Source organism: Papio anubis, chromosome 4, assembly GCF_008728515.1.
Source record: "Papio anubis isolate 15944 chromosome 4, Panubis1.0, whole genome shotgun sequence".
NCBI lineage: Eukaryota > Metazoa > Chordata > Mammalia > Primates > Cercopithecidae > Papio > Papio anubis.
Window position 1 is genome coordinate 41,487,058 of NC_044979.1, and position 22,875 is coordinate 41,509,932.

At 31.8% G+C, this 22,875-nt stretch overlaps 1 protein-coding gene across 2 annotated transcripts in view; it reads left to right on the plus strand.

Moving 5' to 3' along the window:
* Positions 1 to 20,982, plus strand: part of ASZ1 (ankyrin repeat, SAM and basic leucine zipper domain containing 1) — a 64,143-nt gene extending 43,161 nt beyond the window's left edge. Inside the window, exons 6-12 of one of the 2 annotated variants that reach the window (XM_017956151.2) lie at positions 1,126 to 1,250; positions 2,088 to 2,163; positions 3,156 to 3,212; positions 4,182 to 4,291; positions 15,519 to 15,624; positions 16,796 to 16,909; positions 20,539 to 20,982. In XM_017956151.2, the coding sequence (XP_017811640.1) occupies positions 1,126 to 1,250; positions 2,088 to 2,163; positions 3,156 to 3,212; positions 4,182 to 4,291; positions 15,519 to 15,624; positions 16,796 to 16,909; positions 20,539 to 20,691 (741 nt within the window). In that variant the 3' untranslated portion in view covers positions 20,692 to 20,982. The remainder of the gene's footprint in view (positions 1 to 1,125; positions 1,251 to 2,087; positions 2,164 to 3,155; positions 3,213 to 4,181; positions 4,292 to 15,518; positions 15,625 to 16,795; positions 16,910 to 20,538) is intronic. The other variant, NM_001112614.1, reaches the window with a different exon arrangement.
* Positions 20,983 to 22,875: the final 1,893 nt, after the last annotated feature.

The following is a 22,875-nucleotide window of genomic DNA, read 5'->3' on the forward strand; positions in this document are numbered from 1 at the left end:
GATGTTAAGCTCAATAATAAATACTTGCCATACATTAAATTACTTTATCAATATAAACTTTTGGTCTGAAGATTAAAGCTGTAGCCACAAGTCTGTAACTTGTAAGCAAGGATCAAATGTAGTACAATAATAAAACTAAGTTGTTTAGTCCGGGAGTTTGTAACACTGAGTTCCTGAATTTGAAAGCATGTAAAATTCCAAAGATTCCGTCATGTAATCATCAAACCAAGCCACATTTACTGCATATAAAGTAACTTCCTTTAACCTTTTAAGCAGTGTGATAAACATGGCTATCATTTTCCAAGTATTATTCTAATATTTTCAGAATTATTATAGGGTAAACAGTAATCACTAAAGCCCTGTAGAACTTCAAAAAGGAATTTACCATTTTTCTTCTAAGCTTTGAAAATTCAAAAACTTAAAATTATTTTATTACATTGTTAAATGTAGAGTAGATGACACCAAACTTGACATAAGAAGTTTATGAACATCAAAGGTTATTTTGAGTCATAAATCACTTATTGAAATGAGATTTGATCTTGTATTTTGGCTGATTACATGATATAACCTTGACTTCCTAAGAAGTTAGATTTTAAAACTCAGGAATGTCACCATGTATTTTTGAGGTGTTCAGTTAGGATTTGTATACATTTAGTCACGCTCATTACTCTCTTCCCACTTAGCAATGTTTTCAAAGTACTATCTTAATATTTAATCTGAGTCATTTATCCAAATGGAATTTTTAGTTTTGCTATAGATCTTACCAAAAATAGTAATTACTATCTTACTTTAATTTTTACTCTTTTGAATTAGATGTACTTTTTTCTTTTCTGATTATTATTATAGGTCAAGGAAGCACTTACCTGATATCCCAATTACCCTGATTTGTTTATTATACATTGTATATGTGTATCAAAATATCACATGTACCCCCCAAAATATGTACAACTGTGATATATCAATTTTTTAAAGTTGTTATCAGGGTAGTAAATTGTGAAACTTCTGTCCCACTTACTTGCTAAAATTTCCTTTCTGGATATGAGATAATCGTATGTTTGGTTTCTTTTAACTCTAAGTTATAGTATGCAATGTTAATTATATTTGAATGATGTTAACTTTTTTCAGATCTTCAACTTACTTTCTTTTACTTTAAATCCATTGGAAGGAAAACTTCAACAGCTAACTAAAGAAGACACTATTTGTAAAATTTTGACAACAGATTCTGATAGAGAAAAAGATCACATTTTTAGGTAATATAGCATGTTTTAGTTCAACAGAATACCTATAAGTAAAACTTGTGTATATTTTACTGTAGTAAATGTGGTGACTTATTTAAAATATATGGTATTTTAAATGTTTACAAGCATTTTTAAATGTCTGGGTTTTTAATGTTCTCCAGAATTTTAGAAAATTCTTATTCATTTTTATGTACTAACACTAATGATAATAACTTTAAATGTAAACTTGAAGTACGATATCAACAATAAAATCTATTTTTAAATGTTCTGAAATTATATTAGTGTTCAAACAGTATTACACCTTGTTTTCTAATTATTTTTAGTACAGTTCTAATTTTATATGCTAAAATTAAACATACACTTTCCCCCCCAGAACACTGCTGTTCCGTACATGGCCAAAAATAATTATCTCCTTACCCCATTTAAAGTTATTTACATTTTACTTACTGCAATTAAAGAGGTGTGGTTCCCCCCCCACCCCGTTTTTTGTGGGTTTTTTTGCCTCAAACACCTGGGCTCAAGCAGTTCTCCCACCACAGCCTCCCAAGTAGCTTGGACTACAGGTGTATGCCACTGTGCCAGCCTGAGGAGATTTTTATGTGCAGAAATTTCACGAAGTGTACATACTGACATATATTTTCATTTTGGGGAAAGATGAGTTATACTCCTCATACACCTTCAGTCACAAAACCTTACTCATTCCTTTGATATAGCATAGGTCTGGTGTGCAGATTGCAAATATATGCTACATGAATTCATCATTATTTGTATTCTCTTGCAATATAAATATATATTTATTTGTGCATTTATAGTCTGTTCTGAAATTGACATTGCTATAAATGTATACAGTTCATATACAGCATTTGGAGATCTGGAAGTATTTTTACATGGTATTGGACTTGAACATATGACAGATTTACTAAAGGTAAGATCTTATATAACCTACAGTGAGTTATGCATATATGTTAGTTTGTTGGTTACTGTAACATTAGATATTAATTCATAAACATGTCTATAAATAACTGCCTATTCACTTTTCTCCGTAATTTGTAGTACATCCCGATTTTAAATTTGAAACAAACATTTCATAATTAGAAATTTTCATAAATTAGAATCTGAGATTAAACAGTTTTTACCCATTGTCTAACCTTCATATACACCTGAGCCCTTAGTTTGTTTCTGTAGTTGCTCATCTTCATGAGTAGAATATTGGAAGAGCATGATATTAAACCAAACACACCTGGTATCAGATTCTTACTCTGATGTTTAATCACTGAAATATGTGACTTAAATATCTCATTTGCTTCATAAGGATAATAATACCTAGTGTAGGGTTGTCATGAAAGTTAAATCAGATCATATGCCAAGGACTGTCTGGGTGTTTTAAGCATACATTATGGGGTTTGAGTCCATGACAGTTATTATCAGCTAGGTGGGGATACTGAAGCAGTAAAGCGCTATTTAAGATAGACTCCTCTTTGGAGTGTGCACATTCTGTTAAAATATTTCAGAGTTGGGCTTCATTGTATAATCTTCAAATGTCTCCCTATTTGGAGAAATCTTGAATAAAACTACATGATGGTTTAATGTGATACAGTCAGAAATTTAAAATATTCATAAAACATAATTTCTGCCAAATTTTATAGAACTGCTTTTCTTTTAATGTAAGCAAATATGAATAGTAATCATTTGAATCTGAAAACCTAGCTATGTTTATACTTTTTAGGTGAATAGTTATTATGATACTCATTACTGTCTACTTAATATTATAGTTCTATATCTACATATCCTGTTCCCTCTAGAAAACTGGAATTTGCTTGAGAGTGAAGCAAGTAACTAACTTATGAACACTTGCCTACTTCTCCTTCTACTATTTTAATTATATGGAAAGGTGGCCTTTTTTTTCCTTTTATACAGGAAAGGGATATAACGTTAAGACACCTTTTGACCATGAGGGAAGATGAATTTACAAAGGTTAGTATTAGTTTCAGAAATTCCTGATATATTGTTTGATGTTTTTAAAATTATGGATCCTTTTCTCTTTAAAATACTAGGGCTACAGACAAAAGATTGCTCTTTTACTGTGTCCTTGATTAGATATGATTACGCATAACCATATCTAAAGTCTTGTGTTAGTGTTAAGTTACTTTAAGAACACGTAATGACTTACAGTTTGGGTTGTTTGGTTTTTTTTTCAGATTGTCATGACATCTGAACTAAAACTGATACTTCAGTTTCAAATGTGAAATAGATTTGAAAACTGGGGCACTTACAAATAAGAGATTGTTTTTCTATGTATATGGGTATTAACATATGTCTCCCAAGCCTTTTGTTTGGTTCTCAAAACTATTGAGACCTTTTATTTTGCCATCTAGTATTACCTAATAACATATAGCTGTGGGATGTGTTAGAGACACCTTGATAAATACAGTATGTAAAAAGCAATGATCTGAGTGCACGACCACATGGGAAACTTGAAATTTTTAATATCACTAAAAATAAATAAGCATACTACAAAGCTAACTCCAGTATAGAAAATTTAGTTTAACACTAAAGGTAGAATACAAAGAAAGATAGGACTTGATTCTCATTTATCACTGATTTTTAAATGAAAATTTGAAGGCAATTTTGTTTTACTATGTTTTTTGAAGTATTACAAATATTAAGTTCTAGTAATTTGTTTTGGGAGTCCATCATAGTTGTTATGTATTGCAAAAAAATTGGCTATAGTTATTATATATCTAAATATTTTAATGCTGTAACTAACATCAATCACAGTTATAAGAAAAACATATATTTTTTTAGAAATGTGTTATTTTTCCACTGTATGCCTATTTTTTCAAGTTGTGAATTCATCAAGTAAGAAAACATCTTCAGTGATTTTGAGTTTTAAATTATTCAAGTATAACTAATTTACTGTACCTTAAAACTATTTCTGCTTAGAATGGAATTACCAGTAAAGACCAGCAGAAAATTCTGGCTGCTCTTAAAGAACTACAGGTAGAAGAGATACAATTTGGAGAGTTATCTGAAGAGATAAAGTTAGAAATCAGGTAAAATTAACTTATTTGTTTACATTAATAGTGTTAAGAACCAATTGTTCTTTTTTAGTTTAATTTTCATAATGTCTGAGTCATTTTACTTGATATGATAATTTTCCCAGGGTAATAGATTTTGGAAGATACTGTGTTCTGAAATTGGATGTGCTTTGTAAAGTCAATTTTTATAAAGTCATTTACCAAGAAGCAAACAATGTGTCTTCCTGTTAACTCACATAGAAATATTTTTGTTTTATTTTTTCATTGCATCTTGCTAAATTGAACCTTATAAACAATCCCATACTTTTTTATAGTATACCTTTAAAAATCATTTTAGAGGTTAAATTGAAAATTCAAAGTAATATTTTCACTTAGGTCAATAAGAAAACATTTCTTAGGTAGCTCAGTTCTATTTTCAGCCTTACTATATAAGAAATTATGTACCAAAATATAAACTTCATTTCCAATATTAAAAACTTGTCAAGCAATGGTTATTAATAATCCCAAATCTATTTTGAAAAATAATATTTGATTTTATTAATATATTATACAGCAATAAGTGATTTTTTAAAATTTTTTGAAATATAGATTCTTGGGATATTTCAAAGAGATACACAGGGAAGTCCCATGCATTCTTTCCCTAGTTTTGCCCAGTATTAGTATCTTTTATAACTGTAGGACAATATCAAAACTAGAAAATTTACATTGGTATGACCCATAGAGCTTAGTCATATTTTGTGAGTTATGCACTCATCTGTGTGTGTGTATATATATAATTTTATCACATTTATGGCTTCATGTAACTACTTCCATGTTCAATGTACTTAACACAGGGCTCTCTCACACTACCCCTTTATAGCCACGTCTAACCTTCTCCCCATACCAACCCCTAGCGACCAATAATTTGTTCTCCATTTTTTTAATGATGTTATTTCATGAATATTATATAAATAGAATCATACAGTATAAATCCTTTTGAGATTAACTTTTTACAATCATCCTAATTTTCTTGAGGTTCATCAAAGTTGTTGCATGTATCAGTACAATAGTTCATTCCTTTTTATTGCTGAGTAGTATTCCATGGTATGTATATACTACAGTTTGTTTAACCATTTATCCATTGAAGAACATTTGAATAGATTTTAGTTTTTAGCTATTCCAAATAAAACTGCTATGAACATTCATCTACAAGAGTCTATTAGAAAATACATTTTCTTTCTTTGGGATAAATGCTGAAGAGGACAATTGTTAGGTTGTACAGTGGTTGCATATTTAGTGTATTTTAAAACTGTCCAACTGTTTTCCAGAATGACAGTACTGTTATATTTCCAGCAAGTGTATGAGTAATCCAGTTTGCTCTCCATCCTCCCCAGCATTTGGTGTTAGCATGATATTTTTTAGCCATTTCTGATGGGTATATAGTAATAGCTTGTTATGTTTTTACTTGCACTTACTAATGGCTAATGATGTAAACAGCTTTTTATATCTTATTTGCCATATGTGTACTTTTGTGGTGAAATTCTAACAGTATCTTTTGCCAATTTTATGTTAGATTAATTGTTTTTTAATGTTGAGTTTTGGGAGTTATCTACATTCAAATCTTTTGTTGAATATGTGATTTGTAAATATTTTTCCTAACTCTGTAATTTTTCTTTTCATCCTCTTAATGGGGTCTTTCACAGAGCAAAAACTTTTCTTTTGATGAGGTCTAAGTTACCAGATTTTCCCTTTACAGAACATTACTTTTGGTATATTTTTAGTATCAAGTTAAATAACAGTTTAAGAAATTAGGTCTCAAAGATTTTCTCCTATGCTTTTTTCATAGAAGTTTTATAGTTTTACATTTAAGTCCATGATACATTTTGAGAGTTCATTTTTGTAATGTTATGAGGTTTAGGCCGAGGTTCTTTTTTTTTTTTTTTTTTTTTTTTACCAGGGGATGGATAATTGCTCTAGCACTGTTTATTGAAAAGGCTGTTCCTCCCCCATTGAATTGCTTTTGATTATTTGTCAAAAATTAATTGGGCATATTTGTGTGGGTATAATCTGGGTTCTCTATTCTGGGTTCCTTATGTGTCTGTCCCTCTGAAAGTACCACGTCTTGATTACTCTTAACTATATGGTAAGCCTTTATATCAGGAAGAGTGATTCCTCTCATTTTGTTCTTTTTCAAAATCATCTTGGCTATTCTATAGCCTTTTTCTTTCCATATAAATTTTAGATAAAGCTTTTCTATGTAAAGCTTTTTCTACAAAAAAAAACTTTCTGAGATTGTGGTGGTAATTGTATGAATCCTATTGATTAATTTAGGTATAATTGACAGTTATGTCAATTATACTAATTCATAAACACATACATCTCTAAAAGTTTTAGGTTTTCTTTTTTAAAATATATTTTTTGGGACCGGGTCTCACCCTGTCACCCAGTTTGGAGAGCAATGGCACAATGATGGATCATTGCAACCTCGAATTCCTGGGTTCAGGTGATCCTCCCGCCTCAGCCTCCTGAGTAGGTGAGACCACTGGCATGTACCGCCATGCCTGGCTAATTTTTAAAATTTTTTGTAGAGACAGGGTTTCCATTTTGTTGCCACAGCTGGTCTCAAACTCCTAAGTTCAAGTGATCCTCCCACCTTGGCTCCCTAAGTAATGGGATTACAAACCTGAGCCACCATTTCTGACCTTCTTTGTTTTCTTTCATCAGCATTTTGTCATTTTCATCATACAGATTTCATGCATATTTTGTTAGATGTATACCTAAGTATTTTGTTTTCTTTGGCGCAATTGCCAATGGTATTTATCTTTTTATTTGTTTCCATGAGCAATTGATTTTTGTGTCTTGACTGTACATTTCAGCCTTACTGAACTCAGATATTAGTTGTAGGAGGTTTTTTGTAGAATGTTTGAGATTTTCTATGTAGATAATCATGTAGTCTGCAAAAAAAGGTTAATTTTTTCCTTTCACATTTGTATGCCTTTTTTCTTCCCTCATGGCAGTGGGTAAGACTTCCAATATTATGTTGGATAGGAGTTGTAGATAGTGGACATTCTTGCCTTCTTCCCAATCTCAGAAGAAAACCATCCACTTTTTTAGTATTAATTAACTGTGATGTTAGCTATAGGTTTTTTTGTAGATTCTCTTTATGATATTGGGGAAGTTATGCTCTATTCATTTTTCTGAAAGTTTTTATCATGAATGGTTGTTGAATTTTTTCAAATGCTTTTTCTATCCCAACTGATATGACCATGTGACTTTTTTCTTTAGCCTGTTGATACGGTTACTTTGTTAGATTTTTAACTATTGAACCAACCTTGCATACCTGGATTAATCCCATGTGGCTGTGAGTTATTATTCTTTTTATGCATTGTTGGATTTGATTTGCCAGTATTTTGCTAAGAATTTTTGTATCTAAGTTCTTGAGGAATATTGCTCTGTAAGTTTCTTTTTTGCGTTTTGTCTGGTTTTGGTATCAGGACAATACTGGCCTCACAAAAGGAATTGGGACTTATTCCCTCTCCTTTTATTTTCTGTAAAAGATTGTGTAGAATTGACATTAATTCTTCTTTAAACATTCTGTAGATTTCTCCAGTGAAACCATCTGGGCCTGAATATTTTGTGGGGGAAGCTTTTAAATTACAATTTGATTTATTTAATGGTCATAGGATTATTCAAGTTATATCTATTTTACTTTAGCTGAGTTTTGGTAATGTGTGGTTTTTCAAGGAATTGGTTCATTTTTTCTAATTGATGAAGCCAAAAGTTGCCCCTAGTATTTCCAGCTATTCTTTGAATGACTGTAGGATCTGTTATAATATCCCATTTCATTCTTGATATTGGTGATTTCCATCTTTTCTTTTTTTATCTCTGTTAGTCTTGCTAGAGGTTTACGCATTTGTTTTTCCAAAGAACCTGCTCTTTTGTTTCAGTAACTTTTCTGTATTGTTCTTGCTTTTAGTGTCATTGATTTCTGCTGTGATTCTTACTATTTTCTTCCTTCTGCTTACTTTGAATTTATTTTGCTCTTTTTCTAGATTCTTGAGGCAGAAATCTAGATCATTTTTGAGACTTTCTTTTCTTATGTAAACATTTAGTCTTTTACATTTCCCTTTCAGCACTGCTTTAGTTGCATTCCACAAATTGTGATACACTGTGTGATCATTTTCATTCACTTCTATGTATATTTTTATTTTCTTTGAGACTTCCTCTTTGACCCATGGATTATCTAAATAACCCATGGTGTATGGTGTTTAATGTCCACGTTTGGAGATTTTTCTGTTATCGATTTCCAGTTTGATTCTGTTATAGTCTGAGAATATACTCTATGATTTCAGGGGTTCAATAGCTACATGTGACTGGTGGCTAGATGGAGGAGATATAGAGAATTAAGATTTTAAAGGCTTTGGCAGGTTGAAGCAAATCTCCCCAAAATTAATAGGGTTAACTTTAATAAGGATAAATGGAAAGTCCAAGATTAACTATATTACTATAGGATGGGACTTAATATACATGAAGAATCACTAAGAGTTTTTAAGTTTATTATTAACTCAGTTTAGGTTAAAGTGTCACATGACTAGTCATGGAAAGCCAGCACTGTTAGGCTGCATTAATAGAAGTATAATGTCCAGAATAAATAAGATAACAGTTTTATTGTACATAATAGCTACTTCTAGAGGTTTTTGCTTATGGAAAGAATTTAACCATAGGATAGAATACAAACCCTGTAAGGCCACTTCTGCCTTCTAGATTATATGATTGTCTTTTCAGTAATTTTCCCCTAGATTTTATAATCCAAAATAACCTATAATAATTGTTTTCATTCCACCAACTAGATAATTTTGAAATTATGTCACTTAGCAACACTACCTTATAACCAGCCTATGAAATTCTTTTTTCTTTTACAATGGCTTTCTCTCCCCAACTTTGAGGATTTGTGCACCAAATGTTTTTCCCCACCTTCTACCTCTCATTGCACTTGGTCAAGTTAATTACATTTTACCCAATCTCTTGCTCATGTAAGCTTCTCTTAACTCATTCTTTCTATATTTTTATTGCTTAGGAAACTCTCTTCCTTCCTTTCTTTTGGTTTCATATAAGTTCAAAAGTAACCATTACCACAGGGACTAAGAATAGGAATAATGCCTGTACAGAGGACAAATCAAATTTTTTGCCTCTAGAGCTTTTAAAAGTACATACAAGTTCCCTGTAAAAAATCTTCACAAATATTTTTTCTATTTCCTCAGTTTCCTCTAATCTTACTTTTAATACTAGCTTAGTATTATTTTCTAAGTTTTCTTTTTTAGTTAATTTAAGAGTATCACAGTCATTTTAGTTTTCTACTGATAATACAAATACTGTTTTTTATTTCAACGTATTCCAGTTTGATTTTTTCCCTAAAATAATTTTACAAATGAGGATTACATAGCTAACATAAAAGTACCTTACATGTTAGTAGAGACTTGGTTTCTATATATATGCTTTTAAAACATATTAGGGTTCATAACCATGATTTATGCTAGTGATTTCCTTACCTGGCTACATTATCAGAATGACCTAAGGAGCTTGGTGTATATATTAACCGTGTTATCCATTGCCTGGGACATGACTGTATAGCGAGATTTTATTGAATACGTGGATAAATGAGTTAATGAATTATAATATCCTATACTATACTTGCAAATGCAGTGATATTATCAGTAGTATAGTCTGTCTAAAACTAATATTGTAATTATGATAAACATTAATTAAACATACAGACAATAGATTTCCACATTATTTTGGAGTTCAGAGAAGTATTCCAGAAAATAATATAGATGATCCTAATTTCTTAAAAACTTTATTATACAGCTTAAATTATAAATATTCCCCATATTAAAATTCCCTATTCCCATTTTTCCGTTCTTCTTCCTTAATATATCTCATTACAGCAAGATCTGTATTTAAAATAATGCCTCATCTTTGTTTCAGAATAACTTAATAATTCTTAAATATTTAAATGCATTGTGAAGGATTTCAGTTGTGAGGACTTAAAAATCAGCACACTTTCTTAAATATCATTGTTCATTTTCTTGCTTTTCTTCATTATTGTTTCTATGAAGAAATATTCTAAGTTCTAAATGACTGAGTTGCAAATTAAATGTTTTTATGTAACTTATTTGTATGATGGCAGGGTTGCCTATATGAATTTACTTTATGGGATTTAATAAATGTAAAGAATGTACAGAATCCTGAATGGTTCACTTATAAAAAGCTACTGAATTTTTTTAAAAAAATAAAACTGGCAGACATATATTCCAGGAATTTGACCTTGTTATTAAATCACAGACTTTGTTTACATGCTGTTACAGAAAAGGTTTTACTTACCATTTGTTCAAAGTCATCCTTTAAAGAAGAAATCAGTCATTAAGTCATAAGAAAACTAACAGCAGGAAAAGTTGAACTGATTGATTATAATCTCCTAGTAATGTGACTTCAACAATTTACTGATTTATTTTAAGATAGTTTTCTTCTGTGTGTCAAAATCTTCTAAAATAATCTGTTACAACAATGCATACAGACACTGCACTTACTTTTTTCTGCCTTAGTATGTTTGCAGAATTAAAGTATGCAATTTAAAGCCAATGCAGTGGGGTGTGCCTGTAGTCTCATCTACTTGAGAGGCAGGAGGATAACTTGAGCCCAGAAGTTCAAGGCCAGCCTGGGCAACATAGCAAGACTCTCTTAAAAAAATAAAGAGTGCAATTTAAAATTGTAATATCCATTCTGTTGCTAATTTTAGATATTTTGAACAGAAATAATAAGTTTTCATTCACATTTGAAATTTTTAACTGTTCCTGTTTAGACTCTTTGTCTGAGCTGACATCCACTTGAAGGTGTCAAAAGCATCTCAAAGCTATGTCCATCAAGAAAACTGCTCCACCCCAAAAAATCTATATAGATGTTAAGATTTTATGTAAAAGTGTATTGTTCACCCCTATTATTTATAAACATTCTAAAATTTGAAACTCTAAATACTGAACATCAGGAAAATGGTTAAATTCCATTGCATCAATATAATTATTTTTTCATTAAAATTATTTTGAAACTTAACATCATGGGAAAATACTCATGATAATTATAAAAGGCACAATATAAAAGGTCATGTGAAGCAATGTCAGTTATATATATCCATAGGAAAAACACTGGAAGAAAATGTGTATTATAAAAAAATATTCTGAGAGAAAATAGTGCTAGTCATTGTCTTTGAGTGGTAAGATTGTTGACGATTTTGATTTTTTTCAGATATTCTACAATGAGCACATAATACCTTTGTTTATAATACCTTTATTTAAAGTATAAATTTTATCTTAGTACTTGACTTCAGATTTTTTAAATGGCCTGTTGTTTTAGTTTGCTTATACTATGTTATGCTGTAGTAACAAATAATTTCTAAATGTCAGTCACTTATAACAACAAACTGTGTTTCCTGATCATCTGTATCATGGGTCAGCAACAGTGATCTTGTCATTCTGAGAGTAGGCTGGAGGAACAGTCTCAACCTGGGACATACTGCTCTCATGGGAAAGAAGAGAAAGATGGCAGGATCATTCAGTGGCTCTTGAAGCTTCTGTTCAAAAGTTACACAGTAACTTCCAATCATATTTTATTTGCTAAAGCAAGTCATGTGGTCAGGCCTCATGCCCCTGGGGCATGAATTATAGTCCCCTGACAGGGGTCAGGGAACTGGTAGTAGTTAGCTCAGTAGAAAAGACATGAGAATTGGATCAAATAATACAGTCTACTATACCTGTGTCATATCTGCTTATTTTGAATTTTTTAAATAAGCACAAAGTTATCAGGCCTGCCATGTAAAGTTGTATAGGTCATATACTGTGCAGCTGTGATGGAGACACACCATTCACATAGTGTGAATGGCACTCTGTAGAGTTTTGTTTTGTACCATTTGTCCATCCATATTCAGTGGCTCTGAAAATTATATGTCACAAGAAAGGTATATATTTTCCTTTCATTCATTAAGACTAATTTTGCTAGTAATAAAATTTGTTTATTTGAACTCTTACTATCTTAAGAATAAGAACTGATGAATTTATATTCCACATATGTATTCGTGAATCACCTATCTAAAATTACATACCTGCTATCAGTTGATAATTCAAATGATAATTCTCAATGGATCTTAATTTCCTCGAGGTCATAAATTAAATATATATGGCATTAGTGAATTACTCATTTAGTAATTATTCTTGATAAATAAAATTGGAATATTTAAAGAACACTGAAATCTAAGTTATAAGTGTACTTGTATAAATAGTACATGGAAACAAAATACAAGTAATCACTGCTGTTGCTTTGGCAGAAATGTGTCATATACTCCAAGTTCTGTGTTTTCTAGAGTAAAGATCAGAAAGAAAATAGAATAAAGAAGAATTGCATATTTTTTGAAAATGGTTTTATGAATACTTATTGCTAAACAGAACAAGGGTTTTCCTACATTTTTTAATTTTAGGTTTGCTTGTTGAAAGCAACCATCAGGTACTTTTTATTCTAAGTCATTGATTATATGTATTTTGTTTATAAAGTTTGTATTTTATAAAACTGTTAAAGTGAAATTGTTCATTTTTTCAGCCTAATAGCTAAAAGACTTGTCTTAAATGAAAATACTATATACATCCCAGTACTGTATCTTAGAAGTTTTCTATTATTTTCATTGGAGGCTGACATTGCTTGCTTTTTATAACCTTTCCTTCTATTGAAATAGTGTGAAAGAAACTTTATATAGTATGTAGTCAGAACTTCTACAAATAAGAATTTCTGTATGGGCTTAGAAGTACCCTTTGGGGGCTAGGATGGTGGCTTACGCCTATAATCTTAGCACTTTGGGAGGCTGAGGCAGGTTGATCACATGAGGCCAGGAGTTCAAGGCCAGCTGGGCCAACTTGGTGAAACCCCATCTCTACTAAAAAATACAAAAAGTAGCTGGGCATGGTGGTGCACACCTGTAATCCCAACTACTCAGGTGGCTGAGGCACGAGAATCAGTTGAACCCAGGAGCAGAGATTACAGTGAGCCTCGCGCCACTGCACTCTATCCCGGGCAACAGAGCGAGACTCTGTCTCACACACACACACACACACACACACACACACACACACACACACAAATTACCTTTGGTCCAATAATAGTAGTTTTTATTGTATTTTTATTTCAGTAGATACTGTTAAAGGACTCCCCAGAAAGGTCATCTAATACAGTTGTCAACTCTTGATATTAATGATCTTAATTTTTATCATTCTGCTAGGATATGGCATCTTACGGTTATTGTATTCCCACATTTATTATCCATTCAAATTTTGTTTCTTTTTTTTTTTCTCTGAATTCCCTATTAATAGCCTTGACCAACTTTTCTGTTGGGTTAAGTTTCTTTGTTGTTTCTACTATAAATTGGCTTCTGCCACTGAAGCTAATCTAGTCACCAGTGTTTTCTCATTACCAAAATCAGTATACTTATTTAATGTGCTTAATCTTTTCTCCTTTGAATCCATCCCCTTCATTGTCATTCATAACAACTCTTAACTACTGATTTTCTTCTACTTCTCAGGCTACATTTCCTTTAGTGGCTTTTCTGTTCTACCCCTATCAACTCTCCCTTCTTCACAATATGTCTTATGGTCGTCTTTATGATCATAGTTTTGATTTCTATTGGAGACATTTCTAATACTACTGTGTTTGTGCTACCTTCACAATTCAAGGAAAGACTGAATCTTGGCTAGAAGTTAGTGAAAATAAAGACATATTTTTTTCCCATTGAGGTTCACCGACTCTGAATTGTATCTAGCTTCATGAGTCTTTAGAGCCCAGAATAAATACCCTTGCAAGACCCCCATCTTCTACCACTTACTTGTTGTTGCCACCTGCATGTCTCCTCACCATTGCAGTCATCATAATTACATTTACTTGAACACCAGCTATGTACTAGACACAATCCTAGGTACTTTATATACATTGTCTTCTTGAGTCCTGCTGTCTCCATTCTAGAGATACGAAAACATTTGGCTTAAGATTATTCTTGCCCAAAATCATAAAGCTAGTAAGTGTGGAAGATGAATCCAAATTCACATTGACTCTTGACTCAAGAGCCTGTGCACTTAATTATTATGCCATAATGTTTTCTTTTATCTCCACCATCCACCACCAAATTCAGTTCCTTGCTTGGTGGCACTGCCTTCCATGGAAACCAAAAAAACTGAGAATCATCATAGATTCTTCCATTACATACAATCCATCACCAAGTTTTTCAGTTTATTCTCCTAAAGGTTTCTCAAGCCACTGCTCTCCCTCCTCCCCACAGTAAGACTGCCACTGCCAGATCCTTATCCTTAGTCTAAGTTTTCCTTCATCATCTCTTGGATGCATTTCTCTGTTAGTCGCCTAATTATTCTGCTTCTATTTTTGTGTTCCTTTTATCCACACTACTCTCCAAATAAACATTCTCATTTAAAAGTCTAATTTTCAAATTTCCTGTTGAAAATCTCTTAGTAACTCTACATCATCAGAAAGGTAAAATTCAATTCCTTATGCTGACACAAAAGTTCTTTTAATAAATGGTTATATCCAGCCTTTTATCTTACTACTTTTCAATAATTTGTGTTTTAATTACACCTTACTGACCTTTACCCTTGTAGTCTTGCACCTGCTATTCTCTTTATCCAGAATCTCTTCCTTACCTACTTGGCAAACTTTTTCTTCAACCACAGACACAATTCAAGTATTATCTCTGTAAAGCATTTCTAATTCCCTACTTCCTCCTTCTCATGTGATATTAAATTCATTCCCCCTGAATTTTAGATGTCTCCACTGTAAAATAGTATTAACAACATCTATCCTATAGGGGTTGTTAGGAAAAATCAAAAGAAATAACCAATGTAAAATAACTAGTGCAGTGTCTTCACATAGTAGCTACTCAGATATTGATTATTTTATCTTCCTCCTTCATGTGTTCCTGTGAATAATAAAGCTGCAATTGTATATCTGCATCTTATCCTGAACTTTAAGATTCTCGAGATTGGAGGTTTGTTTTTCTTTTATAATCAGTGCCTGTTTCAGTACCTAATCTGTATTAGCTGTTCCATGAATTCTTTTGGAAGAATCTAATTTTATGACTAGATTTTCAGTAACTAGCTTAGTAGAATGAAATAAATTGCTCTTATTGGTAATTCCTGCTTGTTTGTTGGTTTCCTTTCTTTAGTGGTGATGAGTTCCTCAACTTTCTTCTCAAATTAAATAAACAGTGTGGCCATTTAATAACAGCTGTACAGAATATTATTACTGAGTTACCTGTAAATTCTCAAAAGGTATTCTACAAAAGTTATTAAGTGAAGAAAAGTATGAACACTGAAGAACATTCCAGATAAGTTCATGATAATTCAATAAATAGTACTGATTTGCTAAAATTGTATCATTTGTTCTGCAAAATCACGTAAGATCTAAATAACTCAATTTGTTTAATATTATTTCATTACATACTAATTTTAAAACTTTGTATTCTTACCTCAAGAAAAAGAAAACGAGTCACACCAAAAATTAAACTGATCCATGTATTGAATTTACCATGTGTTCTTGTTTAACATATAAAGTGACAGGAGACCCAAGTGAAAATGGAAACAAAACAGTGTGTTATTTAAAAACTGTATCAATAAAAGATTTTTAAATAAATTTAGAATAGGAAGAGTGCAAGTAGCCGGGCATGGTGGCTCACATCTGTAATCCCAACACTTTGGGAGGCCCAGGTGGGAGAATTGCTTGAGGCCAGGAGTTTGAGACCAGCCTGAGCAACATGGTGAGACCCTGTCTCTACAAAGAATTTTTAAAAATTAGCTGTGCATGATGGCATGTGCCTCTGGTCCTAACTGAAAATTACCTGGGCATGATGGCATGCACCTGTGGTCCTAGCTACTCAGGAAGCTGAGGTGGGAGGATCACTTGAGCCCAAGAGGTTGAGGCAGCAGTGAGCCATGATTGCACCACTGCACTCCAGCCTGGGCAACGGGACAAGACACTGTCTCAAAAAAAAAGGAAGAAAAAGTGTAAGTGGCCTGCAAAAGCAGCTTATTTCATGTGATTAGGTTTTAGCTGTTTGTCTGAGTAAAAATTTTTTAATGCACTTGTTTTCCAGTGATTTTTATATAACATCAATTAATATGAGAATCGTGTCATTTTTAAAACCTTCATGAACTGATTTGTTCATCATAAATGGTATTACTAATATTAATCTCCATATAGAAAGTTATATATACATATATTCAGGAAATGCATTTGGCAAGCTTATTTGATTATTTTTATAAAGTTACTTATTTTTGGTGTATTTATCCTAAACAATTTTGATATTTATCCTATATCAACAAAATTGGTATATATATCAATTATATAATTTAATATTTAAGAATGTTGTATAATCTTTGTGGATATAAAGTTGTGGGAAGTTATTTCCATTATTTATTGTTGAACTTTTGAAAATATTAACAGATAACGCTGGAATGGGCTTCTCCCCGGAATTTTACTTCAGTTTGTGAAGAATTGGTTAATAATGCTGAAGATTTGAGTGAAGAAGTCTGCAAATTAAAAGACTTAATTCAAAAGGTATATATTTAACATTAAAAGGAGGGGAAATGAAGGCAAATGATTTACAGCAAAAGGTGTTAGACCATGAAGCAATTCTGGTAAGAGCAACAAATGGAACGCTTAGACAAGTGGGGAAAAGGATAGTTTCCAAAGGAAGAAATATACATAGGAAACAGATTTTGTTGGCCATTAAAGAAATGCATACTAAAAGAAGAATGTGTCATTTTTATCTTTTCAATTAGCAGGGAAAAATGTATCACTACCAATTTCTAGTTAGAGTTCACCAAACTGATACTCTTATGTGAGACTGGTAACACAAGCCCTTTCAAAAACAGTTTAGCAGGATGTGCCAAGTACCATTAAAAATTTGTATCTTTTGATAGTATTTTATCCCAAATTATATGTACCATAAGTATTCTATATTAGGAGAATAACTTAATAAATTATGCTATACCAATTGTTATAATAATAAGCAGTTAAAAATGAAAATTAAATATCAGCTAGTTAAAGATACGAAATTATATTTGTACATTATTACTTACATGTAAATGTACAGATAAAATAAGTGAAGTATTTATTGGTTCTGTTAAAGAAACAGGATTGTGGATGAAATACCCCTTTGATTGTCCAGACTCTCTGTAATATTTTTATAATTTAACTGTTTTCTAAAGAGTATGGACTTTTTTGGTTCTGGTTTTTCACACATACAGAAAAATATATAATATATATCCGTATTTAAGGACAGGTGATTTTTCCACCTCGAAAAAAAATGGCTATAACAAAATCTAAGCTGTTGGAATGGGAACCTTTGTTGAAGATGGATAATAAAGAAAAACACTTCCAGTCGACCAGAGAGCTCACTTCTGAGCTCTTGATCTGTTTAATAAATTTATGTCTATAAAGCTTTTGTGAAATATCTGATTTGAAGGTTAGATTATACATTATTTAGCTTCAACCCATAATTCATTTAACATTTTCATTAATATTTTATCAAAAAAGTTCTTTTCTTCAAAATAGACTTTATACATGTTCCAAGTATTAATAAATTGTCATTCTAGCTATTAATGTGTTAAATCAAAAGGAGTTTTCCCCCTCCCCCTTTTTTGATACCAAGTCTCACTGCATTGCCCAGGCTGGAGTGCAGTGGCGCGATCTTGGCTCACTGCAACCTCTGCCTTCCAGATTCAAGTGATTCTCCTGCCTCAGCCTCCTGAGTAGCTGGGACTATAGGCATGCACCACCATGCCCAGCTAATTTTTGTATTTTTAGTAGACACGAAGTTTCACCATGTTAGCCACGCTGGTCTCAAACTCCTGAGGTCAAGTGATCCTCCTGCCTCAGCCTTCCAGTGTGCTGAGATTACAGGTGTGCACCATTGCGCCCAGCCCAAAAGGAGTCTTTTAAAGTGAGAAGAAAGTTGTGAAGCAAATTCTGTTATACAAAATAATAGGTGGGAAAGGACATTTTAAATGGGGAAATGAGCACCATGTTTCAGAATTCTTGTAGAAAATAATTTCTTTCCAAAGAAAAAAGGCATCTTAGAAATTATATTATCTCTGACATTTATTCATTCAACAAACATAAGACTGCTTGCTATATGTCAAGCACCTGTGCTACACAAGCTACATCCTGAACTTGCTGACAACCCAAAAATTATAGCACCATTCATCATCACTACCTCCATCTCATCTAGAAGAATCAAAGGAAAAGAACTGATTCTACTTAAACATGCTATTTTTCATGAGTATCCCAGGGAAGTTTAGAAGCATGTGTATGGAGATACTTCTTGCAAAACATCAGCGTTTTTTAGTGTAGGAAATTTCCTAAAACATATTTGCTTCAGGGTTGTTTACTCATTTGGTTTCTCTAAGATGAACTAAAAACATAGGGGTGAGGGGTAAGGGTGTGTGTATAGAATTAAAATGAAATTAGAAAACCATATTTTTGTTAAATGAGTGAAATTAAGAAACTTTGCTATAGAGACTGACTCACTCTAAAGCATACACAATTCAATCAGGTACCATAATATTTATTTTAATAATGCATACCTGTTAAGAGAATTTTCATTGTTCTTTAGCTAAATAGAAGACCTTTTTCCCGTGACCCTTCTCTATTTAGAATTTATGCATTTCTATATAAGAACTACCCCTGAAAACATGAATTAGTTTATAATAATGGCAAATACAGTTCTTTGGGCAAGAAAGTCTTAATTTTGGAGCAAGCTAGTGGTTTGATTTTTCCAGATTAGTCTTGTACAAGTAGTAATCATCATAATGAGATTTGATTTAGGGAATTATGAAGGCTTCCAGATTTGCAAATATGCTATGATGCCTGTTAAGCTTATATTATTTCAGAGTTTACCAGTAATAATCGAAGAAGATTTTTTTTTTTAAGAAACGTGAGTTATCACAGATAAGTGTATGGAGGTAACAAAGAGAGAGGGTGGGAGAGGTCAAGGCTAGACTTTAACACCACATCACTCTCTTTCAAGCCAACACACTGACAGGCTCCTGTCAGAAAGGGTCATTCTAAGTAATTGGTTAATAAAAGGAATGACTGTCTCAGGATTCAGTAAATGGAGCATCAGTGTCAAAAAGGAATCTGTTGCTGAATGAAGCCATTTGGAAGTTAGACCAAGAATATGGTATTAATGAGTTGGCGTTGGAGTCTGGTTTTCTGCTATAAATTTAAAATTAATTTTGCAAGCTTTTTAATTAAATATTTACACAGTCGAATTTGGAAGTCATTATTCCTGCTGATGTTGAAAGTATTTATGTCATCACTCCAGCACAGGATGTTTCTAGTAAATATCACTCTATAAATGTGCCTGATTCTTTTTATCTTTCAAGGATCTTTGGTTTCTGCTTATTTTCTCTCGTGCCCCACCCCCAAAAGCCATCTCTCTCCTCTCAGCCCTCCCTCTTTAAGTCTTTTCTCTCTCACTTCCCCCTTCTCTCTCTCTCTTTCTCTCTCTCTCTCTCTCTCTCTCTGTCTCTCACAGAAACACACACACAGAAACACACAGAGTGGGCACACACACACACAGTAGGTAGGGGAGAAGGGAGCTTCTTGAGCAAGAAATTTGTATCTGTGGGAATTTACAAACTGAATGGGTACTGTACTTTCATTGCTGAGAATTACTAAAAGAACCACTTAAGTTTTTGTTGACATTTGTTACTGCAATTATATTTAAATAAAGTATTAAGTTTCTACCAGTAGCATCTGGTCTTCTCGTTTTTGCTAAATTTCATGTTTTAGGTTTGCTATAATAATGATTCACTTTTTTGTAAGATGTTAATTGATATGTAATACACAAGCAAATCAGTATCAATTGTCATTCCTTATAAGTAAAACAGAAACTTTAAATTTAAAGTTACTTTGTCTCATGACATAAAAACACCATTTTAAAATGTGATTATCTGTGACAGCATGTATTTTTAATGGCAAACTAATAATTTACAGTAATGGGATGCTAATGAAAGACTATTTCAAGACATATATGTTTACTTTAAATCTTCCATGGGAATCTTGAGTTGCCTACATCTAAACAAGTGAATTGAATTAACATGGATATTATGATATTTTTAAAAATCAAAATGTTTTTATTAATATACAATAACTCTTTTCTTTTTCCATGCAAATATTAGTTGCAAAATGAACGGGAAAATGATCCAACTCATATACAATTAAGGGAAGAAGTATCTACATGGAATAGTAGAATTTTGAAGAGGACAGCTATTACAGTATGCGGATTCGGTTTTCTTCTTTTCATTTGCAAGCTAACTTTCCAGAGAAAATAACCCAAATATTTGTTTTAAGTTATATATACACATCTTATTGAACCATCCAAAAATCATTGCTTTTAACTATTTGTGGCACAATATAACTTTACATTCTTTGCCAATATTCCATAGGAAAAATTTTGACAATGTAGAGATTTTTTCTTTTAAAAAGTGATTTGTTACTTTGACTTATAAATACTATTTGTTATGTTTATGTTAATTTTGATTAGGCAATAAAGTATAAGTAATTCTTTGGTTTGACCTTATGTAAATCACATTCAAAATTAAAGTTATATCTAATATCTTTGACTTTTTTTAAGTGTGCTCATTTGTCGTAGTGAATCTTACAGAATTTGTAAAGTGTTCATAAATTAACAGCTTTCTTTTATTTCTTTTTTCCCCCTCCATTATTACATAATAAGGATTTTTGTTGGATTTTTTTGTTATATTACATTATGAGGAAATTACTAATTTTGAAAGTATCTGTGAAAATACAAAGGATAAAGGTAAAATGTTAAAAGTTTTGAATTGTGGATTAAATCCTTAGGAAAAGTATTTTAAATACAAATTAAAACAGCAAAAAATTAGACACTAGTGTTGAAAGTACAAAGTACATTGGAATTTTTTATGTAAAATACTTTGGGGAACATACATACTATATAACATTCTTACGAATGTTATTAAAGTGAATGGCATTTGACATATTATTTATCATATCTAAAGTAAGATTTATTTTTCAAAATCACCCTAATGATACTCAGATTTTTAAAGTGAAGTTAATAAAAAGGCAGGCCCAATTTAGCAGGGAATATAGTATTTAAATCTTGCCTGACTTAGTGCTGTACTTAAACAGATGCAGTTGATCTACAGTTGTTTGAGAAGTAAACAAAGCAAAGATAAAAAATTGTGGAAAGGAAGAACATTATAAGGATCTATAATTAGTCGCAGTTTCTGCTCTTATACCAGAACGACAAGATTTCAATCATTCTTTTGTTGAGAATATGCTCAACCAGTTGTCATTGGAAAGTAATCACACTATGAATTGGTGCCTGACATTTTAACCTAACTGCTAAATAGCAAGGCATATTTTTTTCTGATATTTCCTCATTTAAATGAGTTTTAAAGTTTTAAAGGTACTTATTTTAATACATACAGTGTTTCACTCCCAGCACAGTGCTTGGGTAAATAGAAAACATTCAATAAATCTTGTGTTTTAGTTTCCTTTTTAAAAAAAAAAAAAAACTCTCAGAAAAAGACATACTATCAGATTATCTATTTATGATGGTCTTTTTCGCCTCAGTTCATCTTAAAGATACTGATATTTCTTCTGTTGGCTGCATGGGTCACTATTTTATGTATAGTCATAGTTTGTTCCTTTTTATTACTATGCAGTATTCCATTGTCCAACTATTCTGTTATTTATCTCTTGCAGTTTTGGGCTATTAATAAACCTACCATGAACATTACTGTGTATGTCTTTATACAGTGATGTATAAAAACAAACCATCTCGCAAATATTAGGACAAACTGAAAATGTAAATTTATAAAACACTTGCTTTCCAAAAGGATTTGTCACAAAATTCCATAAAATGGTGATTTTTTTATTTCCATGACAAATACAGTGTGATTTTTAGACTACAGATTGAGAATAAGCACAGCAGCATTGTTGTGATTAGTGAAGTTATTTCTATGGGTAAAGTTTTTCTTGTAATTTAAAATTGGTTATTTTATCTAGAGCATAAGTCTCTTCCTACTCTGATTATCTCACCTGATTACAGTGCTTTTTTGCGGGAAAGGAGGCATTTATTGCTTCTAGAATATCCATTCTTTTGTAACACATAACTCAGTATAAATCATTTTTCTTCTCTTCTTCAAACAAGAAGAGGATTTAAAGTAAGTGTCCCCTAGAGACTTCCCTGAACCACAGGCACAAATATTGTCAGCTGAGTTTTAATTCTATGCACTTGAAAGTAGTAAACCTTTTTAAAAATTAGTTGGTATTTAATTTTTAATTAATCTGAATCAGAAAATGCTCCTATATCTTTAGAACCAACTCTGGTACAAATAATCTATTTTGAGGATGTAAGTATCTTTCAAAGAGAAGCATGCTTACTTGTCCCAACTTTCCACTATCCTTTAGTGATGTGTTTAGTGCCCTTTGTCAATCTTACTACCTTTCTCTGATACACTTATTACATTTCT